The 9,078-nt window shown below is 53.6% G+C and overlaps 1 protein-coding gene across 1 annotated transcript; it reads right to left on the bottom strand.

The window, feature by feature from the left end:
- Positions 1 to 785: 785 nt before the first annotated feature.
- Positions 786 to 5,380, bottom strand: LOC307077153 (uncharacterized protein). Its single transcript, XM_079738464.1, has 2 exons — positions 4,156 to 5,380; positions 786 to 2,988 (listed from the first exon to the last, which is right to left on the bottom strand). Exons 1-2 carry the CDS (start codon positions 4,508 to 4,510, stop codon positions 1,121 to 1,123), a joined length of 2,223 nt encoding a protein of 740 aa, XP_079594590.1. The 5' UTR covers positions 4,511 to 5,380; the 3' UTR covers positions 786 to 1,120.
- Between the last annotated feature and the right edge of the window lie 3,698 nt (positions 5,381 to 9,078).

The following is a 9,078-nucleotide window of genomic DNA, read 5'->3' on the forward strand; positions in this document are numbered from 1 at the left end:
ACCCAATCCATGCGCTCACCTTGGGCCAACTTTCATGATCCTAAATGTCGATGAAACGAGTGGGCTGCAATAAGCCAACGATATATCAACATATGATAAGAGAATATGGTGCGAAGTGTAAAAATAATTAGCATTTGTACAATGCTATGGTACTACCTGACGAGGTGGCCGAGTGGTTAAGGCGATGGACTGCTAATCCATTGTGCTCTGCACGCGTGGGTTCGAATCCCATCCTCGTCGATATGTTTTTCCATATTCGGAAGCCCCGCAACATGATTTTATATAAGTCTAACGTTAGTTAGTGCTGTGGCAAGACGGAAGAGGCACTACCTACATTGACATTGTTATTTAACTCGACTCGCAACAGCCCACGCGGTGTCTTTGCAAATCTCGCGTTGCGATGTAGCCAATCCTATAAAGGAACATGTAGCCGATAAAGGAACATGTAGCGCCATCTACTGTCTGGAACCGTGCACTGATGGTCGTCGTGACTTCCGGTCAGCCTCTCTTCTTGTAGGCTGCTCATTCTGTTTCCTTTGGTCCTCCCCCCCGATCACCACACACATACACACACACACACACACACACACACACACACACACACACACACACACACACACACACACACACACACACACAGAAAAACACATTCTAACCCTATAAACATACCCCTTTATTTTGCCTGATTAGAACCATTAAAAAAAACAGCTCCTGTGTCCAAAAAAACAACAACACACATTTCGTACAGATTTTTTTGGTTTTTATTGAAATATAAAAACATAATCAGAGTGTAATTATTTACAAAGTTTGTGCAACGTAAAGTTGAAAGAAATGTGGTAGACCTCAGCTGCTGGCTTCCAGCCAGCAGTATATTGACTGTTTTACTGCTCCTTCACCATGTGTAAGGGCCTGTTGCACATGGCTGTGCGGGGTGGGGGCCTGTGTGTGCATGTGTTCATGTGTGTGCCTGTGTGTATGTGTGTTCATGTTTGTTCACGTGTGTGTGCCTGCGTGTGTGCATGGGTGTCCATGATGTGCCTGTGTGTGCGTGTGTGCCTGATTGTGCGCGTGTTCTTGTGTGTTCATGTGTTCATGTGTGTGTTTCTGGAATCGGAAGGGTTCACGCCTGGGGCTTGCCGTTGCTGGTGGGCGTGGCGGGCGGCGCGGCGGGCAGCAGCCAGCGGTAGCAGTCCGAGAGGCGGTGGCTCTTGTCGACGGCGCAGCTGGTGCAGTACACGATGCCCAGCGCCAGCATCACCACCAGGAACACGCACAGCGGCACCAGGAGGGCCACCAGCAGCCAGCTCTTGTCATGCTTCCGTTTTCCGGCGGCGGACTCCGCCTCTCCCGAGTCCTCCCCTGCGTGGGCCTCGCCCCTCCCCCCGGCCGAGGCGCCGTCCCGCATCCCGCCCCCGGACCCTCCCCCGACCTTGGCCACGGCCCCGGGGTGGGACCCAGACTGATGAGGCGCCTCCCTGCCGGCATCCGCTCCGTCTCCCGCGTCCCCGCCCGCGCCCGTCTCGGCGGCGTCTGATCGGGGTTGCGTGGGAGGCGGGGCCGTGTGATGTTGTCTCGGGGAGGGGCCCTCCCATTGGTTGAGGTGGCCGTCGGAGCCGTGGGGAGGAGCTACGTTGGGAGAGGTCTCGCCGGGCGGCTCCGTGAGCCAATCCGAATCAAAGTCGGGGTCGTCCTCGAAGCCGGGGTCCGGGGTGTAGGAGGAGAGCCAGGGGCGTTCCCGGCCGGGGCCTGCGTCGGGCGGGGTGTAGGGGGTGTGGTGGGGCTCGGGGGCCACGTCCTGGGGGTCCGGGGTCAGGGTGGAGTACTCCTCGTCCTCGGGGAAGGCCTCGCAGGTCACTCCGTCGGGGTTCAGGGTGTATCCGTTCTCGCAGAAACACATGAACCTCCCCACAAAGTTGAGGCAGCGCTGCTGGCACGGCGACTCCCTCTCACACTCGTCCACGTCCTGGCACTCGCCGCCGCTGCCCTGCTCGTAGCCCCGGTCGCACTGGCAGCTGTAGGAGCCCTCGGTGTTCTGGCAGCGCCCCTGGCAGGTGGCCTCGTCCAGGCACTCGTCCACGTCCACGCACTCGCCCTCCTCGTCGGGCCCGTAGCCCGGGTAACAGGCGCAGTAGAAGGTCCCCGGGGTGTTGACGCACTGCTGCAGGCAGGGCGTCTGGGCACACTCGTCCACGTCGGCGCAGCCCCGCCCGTCCCGTCCCACCTGGTACCCCGGGGGGCAGGTGCAGCGGACCCCCCGCGCCGTCTCCACGCAGTCGTACTGGCACCCCGCCGCCACGCAGGCCGGGTCCACCCGGGGCGGGGCGCTGCTGGTCTCGGGGCGCCAGCCGTCGGTCGGCGCCGGGGAGGTCCCCGCCGCGTCGGGGTTGCACCCGTAGCCGTCCTCGTCCAGGGTGAAGCCCACCGAGCAGAAGCAGGCGTAGTCGCTGCGGGTGAGCTGGCAGTGGTGCTCGCAGCCGTGGTCGCCCTGGCACAAGTCCCGCTCCTCCTGGTCCTCCTGGTCCTCCTGGTCCTCCATCTCCTCCCCGTGTGGAGGGGGGCAGGGCGGCAGAGCGGCGGACCAGCCCACGCTGCCGTCCTCCCGCTCCACGCAGAGCGCCGTGCGCTCCGCGGGACCGCCCGGGCGGGCGGGCTCGGGGGGGCAGGGCGCCGCCACCCCCACCGAGCCGAAGGGGACGTGGGTGAGCAGGGCGCTGGTGAGACGGAACGGGGTGGTGTAGCGGGGCGGCTCCCCGCCCGCCTCCGGCCCCAGCGGCGGGCACATGCCTTTGAAGTGGTACTGGCAGACGTAGCCGTCCAGAGACAGGCCGCACGCGCCGTCCAGCCAGCGGAAGTGGTCGCCGCCGCCGCCGCCGCCGCCGTCCCGGGCGCTCTCAGAGGCGGGCACGGTCAGGGCCACGCAGCGGGGCCCCAAGCAAGCCCCGGGGGCCTCCTCGCGCAGCCAGTTGGTGTACTTGCCTTCCTGATCTCCTGTTAATACAACGACAGCGAGGGGAAAGGTTAGCAGAGCGCTCTCTCTCTCTTTTTTCCCCTTCTGTGTGGAGTGTGTCTCCGGGGAAGTCGCTGACGTCTTTCTTTACAGCCCAATCACCGCCGAGGTGCAATCTAATCTGACCCGACCACATCTCCCACCAGATGTTTGCCAGATGGTGGAATGAGCCAATGTCTAAACAACCAGTGGTCCTCATCACAGTAATAATGTCATGCACTTAAAAATAGACTTCAGGTCACACAAAGTTGAAGGAGGTCCGGCAGACCCTCCGCCCTCTATAATGGTGAACACATGCGATGCGTTGGGCTAGATGTGGCTAATGGCTAAGTCATATTGAGGGTGGTTAATAAGGGGAGGTATTGCGTTCCGCTGCCTCGTTGTCTGGTCTGCTGAGTATGGCGGGGGTAATGGGGGGGTTTGGGGGGGGGGGGGGGGGGGGGGGGGGGTGTAATGGGTTAGCCATGCAGGGCTCTGAAGGCCTGAGTCAGCCCCCGTCTGGTGAAGAGGTTAGGGGAGGAGATGGTCTGGGACTGGGTTAATGGGTTTAGCTCAGCGCTCCGGCGGTAAAGAAACACACTGATGGTGAACTGACGTTGAGAGGTGACGACACATAAACACACAGAGTCAGTTATCGTGTCTGTTAAACATTAATGCACTCTTTAAAGTGAGTTGGAGGATGCATACTTCCCATAAATCTAAGATAAAGATGTTAGACTTTTTATATAGATGTAAGACATGTGATATTAGACATTAGACATTGTATTAGGTATTAGACCTGTTATATTAGGTATTAGACCTGTTATATTAGGTATTAGACCTGTTATATTAGGTACTAGACATGTTATATTAGGTTTTAGACCTGTTATATTAGGTACTAGACATGTTATATTAGGTTTTAGACCTGTTATATTAGGTACTAGACATGTTATATTAGGTATTAGACCTGTTATATTAGGTACTAGACATGTTATATTAGTTATTGGACTGGTATGGGGTGTAGAAACAGACTTAACCATGCAATGCATCGCTCTGACTGAAGGAGTCAGCCGGGGGGCCTGGTGATAAACATGAAAGCAGGGGGTTAATCAAAGGGGTCAAAGGTCATCATGATTAAAACAACAGAGGACAGGAGGAGGGCAGCCTGCCTGTGACCCAGACGAATCCTCGGAGCGGCCGGGTGGAGGAGCACTGGCGGGGCGCGCGGTGCAGTCCGATCCAGAGGCGGAGACGCGCCCGGGCCCCCCGCGGCTCCATGGAGGCCAGCAGGCGGTTGACGGCGTCGGCGGCCGTGTTGCTGTGCAGCGTGGCCAGGGTGCCACCGTGCTCCCGGCAGCTGCGGCCCGCCTCCCGGAAGGTCTTCCGCTGGACGAAGACGGCGTAGCAGCCCCTCTCGGCGTGGCACAGCATGTCCCCGGGCCGCGGGGGCTCGTACGCGGCCTGGCCCCGAGCGACGGGGGGCCCGTAGGCGCAGAGCAGCAGAAGCATCCAAGGGAGATACATTATGCCCTCCCTCTCTCCTTCTCTCCCTCTCTCCCTCTCCCTCTCCCTCTCCCTCACTTGCTCTCCCTCGCTCGCTCTCAGTCTCTCTCTCTCTCTCTCTCTCTCTCTCTCTCTCTGTCTCTCTCTCTCTGTCTCTCTCTCTGTCTCTCTCTCTCTCTCTCTCTCTCTCTCTCTCTCTCTCTCTCTCTCTCTCTGTCTCTCTCTCTGTCTCTCTCCCTTCCGTCTACGGATTAAAGGTCAACCCAGAGCAACATCCAAACCCCAGCCGGTCTATCAGGCCCTGCTGGTCTCGATCTCAACCCCCCCCCCCCCCTAATAAAACCAACAGTAGCCTCTTCTCAGAGCACTTCAAAACGTCAGATTGGCTGGCACTGTATCATCTCCAGAACCCAGATTCTCCAGTCCCAGAACACAGGTCCACCGGGAATACTTTCCACTTTGTTGTCTTCTTAGAAAATAAAGAAAATAAATTAGAAAAAGATAACTATTTCAAATATTTCAATTGAAATAATTTGTTTCTAACCTTATCAGTGACAGATCAATCCAGAAATGAAACAGATAAGGGCCGTCTCGCGTTGATGATGATGTATGGCTGTCTTCTGGTGACAGAACCAGGATGCCGTAGAGCTCAGACGGTAGTTATGAAACAAAAAGCAAAGTGGCTCCAACAGATATCAGTCTGAATGTGAGTTCAGTAGAGTCCACTGAGGTCGAATTGAAGTCTTAGTAAGGTCCTCAAAACCCTGAGGTTTTTCTTCTCCGAACGAACGGTCTTCCAGAAGAGGAAGGGCCGAGCCGCTGGTTTCAACCCAAAGCCTGAGCCTGGCGTGCTGCGTCTGCTGTGTGGTGCCGAGTCCCCCAGCCTCTGCAGCCCTGGCTCTCAGACTGAACCTGGGTCGGAAAGAAAGAGGGAATGGGGGGGAAGGGGGCGGTGGATGGAGGATCTGTGGAGTTGGGGGAGGCTACGTAGAGGAAAAAGAATTGTGTGTTTTTAGAAGAGGGGGCTGGGTAGAGAATTTTTGTGCAGAGCGAATAAGGGCCGAGTGAGAAAGGGTGAGGTTTGGGGTGAGGGGAGAAGGAGGTGGGGGTTTGGGGGAGGGGGGGAGGGGGGAGGGGGGGAGGGGGATGGGGTCTTGGTGGCAGAACTGGAGCCTTCAGAGTGTTATGAGAACCATACGGCACCATTTTGTCCCCCCAATTTTGCCTATGCCTGCATGTGTGTGCATTCTCACACACACACACACACACACACACGCACACACACACACACACACACACACACAACCACACACACACACAACCACACACATTCACACACACAACCACACACATTCACACACACACACACACGCACACACTCACATGTAGTGCGTACTGCAGAGTATCCACAGGAGTGGAAATTGTTTGTCAGCCGAGTATAAGGAGACATTGTCTTCCCCTTTTTCTTTTTTTCCCTTTCTCTTATATTGTTTCTTTCCTCGCTTGCTCTCTCTTACTCCCTTGTTGTGTGAATAAACTTCCTTGGCATGTATTTGTGAGGAAAGTTTACCTTGCGTTCATTCATAAGTCCTGGGGCTCCTGATCAACACCCTGCACTCATTGGGACAGTCAGCACATTGTGGTCATCCAAAGTTAACAATTGAAGAAACACTAACATTTGTTTTGAACAATAAACAGGTGGATCCATTTTCTATTTATTTATTTGTGCGTGTGTGTGGGTGGGTGTTTGTGTGCGGCAAGCACAATAGGATTGTGTGTGTGTGTGTGGGGGGGGGGCTCCTACTCCAGGGCATCTGGAGGAGAGGAAACAGGAAATGCCAGATGTGCATCAGCCTGACCCCTTCACTCAATGACAGAGTCAGGGCAGACTCAGGATGGCTCCCCTAATCACTGTAGAGACAAGGGAGGAGCACAGCGCGTGTGTGTGTGTGTGTGTGTGTGTGTGTGTGTGTGCGTGTGTTATCTCTAGACCAGGAAGACACGGCAGTGCTTGATGAACCACAGTGACATCTCTCTAATATACTTGTTATGGTATATAGGTGGATATAACATCACGCATGACATCCGCAGACGTCTTCTGTAGGTGGCATAAGGATTGTTTTGGACATCTCTACCCTTGTGGTTTAACATCCGGGAGAGGCTTACGTTTGACCTGTATGCTGTGTTTCTAGAGGCAGGGGCGGTTCTAGACACATCTCACAAAGGCGGTTGCCTTGGTCACCTCCCGCAGGGGGGCTGGGGACCTCCCCCCCTATATATATGAGTATTATTCAAATAAAAAATATCTAAATGTTAGTAGTTGCCAATCCTGACTTCTTTAAGTGTTGCCTGCGGGATGAAGACGAGATACGGTGGGAGAGGAGCAGGTATGCCAGCTCAGACCAGTTGGTCCAGACTGGACGGACGTGACATGCAGCCTACTGAATGAAAATATCGAAACCATCAGGTGCATTCCATTTTTTGCAAAGTCTTAAATGGCCTAGGGTGACATCTACCTAAAGACTTAAGCAAGGTTTTAAATCGCCTGGGCTAGGGTGACCTGATCTTTACCTAAAAACGTAAGCATCCATCCCTTAAATGGCCTAAGGGATAGACTTAAGAAGTTACGTTTTAAATGGCCTAGGCAGGGTGAGCTACTGAATGAATAGATCAACCATCGGCCGCATTCGATTTTATTGTACATTTTCTAAATAACTGCACACATGTACTACATGTGGAGTCTCCTTTATTGATTACCTTTTTTGCACACCTGGTGTTGCACTTTTATTATGTGTTAATGATTATGTTTATAATAGTAAAATTCTAAAGGTTTATTTCCTCTCAAGATTGTGTTTTTCTTTGGGAGGGGGTGTGATTGGAGATCGGGCCTCTGTCCTCTCCCAGAGGACCTACAGGCAAGATTTTAAATGGCCTAGGGTGACCTCTACCTAAAGACTTAAGCAAGGTTTTAGGTTTTACCTGGCCTAGGGTGACCTCTAACTAAAGACTTAAGCAAGGTCTTAAATGGCCTCTACCTTAAAGAGTGACCTCTACCTGAACACTTACTGCCAAAGTTTTAAATTGGGATATTTTTTCTTTTCCATATAAATATGCAGTGGGCAAGGCCAAAGATTTATGAAATCGACCCGCCAGCCGATGTCCTGGGGTGCGAACCCTTGTAGGAATGCGGTCCTTGAATTGCAGGTTTTTCTTGGGGTAAAACAACAGTACAAGAACCTATAAATCTTCTAATAAAATGCTGATCAGACTCAAAGTGAGCAAAGTTGAGAGCAGAATCGGCCTTTCAAATGAAATGGCTCAACACGTGCTGTGAGAGTGTGACCTTTGAATGATTATTGATGCAACATAATCTCTTAAACTGTAACATATGCCATAACTCGCTGCAGATTTTTGCAGATTTCAAAAAGAAAAAGGTGATTTTTTTCAAAAATACAACTGGACACTGTCGGCTCACTCTGGGGTTATCCAGCCAAGGAACTGTCAACACAACACTGATTTTCGAACATTGACTGATGAGATGCAAATGTCACTTTTTAATCCTCGGAGGCTGTGCGGCCCGCCACTGTCGTTCCTGTCCAACGCCTGTGTTCTGTCAGTGGACTGCTGCTGCAGAGGCATCTGCTGGCTGCAGCCCATGGGCTTTGGCAGAGGAGATATACAGGATATACAGACTCACTATTCCACTGCCTTCTCTGGTTATGCAACGACAGCGCTCCCCCCGGCGATCTAGTAGAGTGGGTCATCACAGGCCAAATCAAGAGAGAGAGAGAGGGGAGAGAGAGAGGGGAAGAGAGGGAGGTAGAGAGAGAGGATGAGGAAGGGATTGTTTGTGTGTGTGTGTGTGTGTGTGTGTGTGTGTGTGTGTGCGTGTGTGTGTGTGTGTGTTTGTGTGTGTGTGTGTGTGTGTGTGTGTGTGTGTGTGTGTGTGTGTGTGTGTGTGTGAGAGAGAGATAGACAGAGAGCGAGAGAGAGAGAGAGAGAGAGAGAGAGAGAGAGAGAGAGAGAGAGGAAGGAAGGGGTTGTGAGTCTGTGTGTAAGAGAGAGAACCTGGATCCTAAGAACCTACAGATCCGGTCGGTCCAAGAGGGATCGCTCTCCTCGCCCCCTTTCCTCAATCTCCAGTTCCCCTCCTTCCTCTCCGTCTCCCCCCAATGTCTCTGTAGTCGCCCCTCAGATATTCTCTCTCTCTCTCTCTCTCTCTCTCTCTGTCTCTGTCTCTGTCTCTCTCTCTGTCTCTCTGACTGTCTCTTTCTCTCTCTCTCTTCTCCACCCCTCCCCCTGTCCCTAGAGCTCCTCTCAGTGCTTCGGCTATCGGTTTCTTTCTCCTGCTTTCATCCCCTCATAGCTCTACCTATTGTTGCCAATCTATCTGAACCCTTCTCTTTCCACACACTCCCCCCTTCTGGTCTCTCTCTCTCTCTTCTCCGTACCAACCTCCCCCCTTCTGGAATCTCTCTCTCTCACTCTCTCACTCTCTCTCTCTCTCTCGCTCCCTCTCTCGCTCTCTCTCTCCCTGTCGCTGTCTCTTTCTGTCTCTCTCTTCTCCACCCCTCCCCCTGTCCCTAGAG

This window comes from Pollachius pollachius (genome assembly GCF_949987615.1).
Source record: "Pollachius pollachius genome assembly, chromosome: 6".
NCBI lineage: Eukaryota > Metazoa > Chordata > Actinopteri > Gadiformes > Gadidae > Pollachius > Pollachius pollachius.

Coding starts and splice junctions, on each gene's coding strand:
- LOC307077153 (XM_079738464.1), bottom strand. CDS start 4,510: ATGTATCTCCCTTGGATGCTTCTGCTGCTCTGCGCCTACGGGCCCCCC. Junction 2,989..4,155: donor AGGATTCGTCTGGGTCACAG/GCAGGCTGCCCT, acceptor TTGTATTAACAG/GAGATCAGGAAGGCAAGTAC.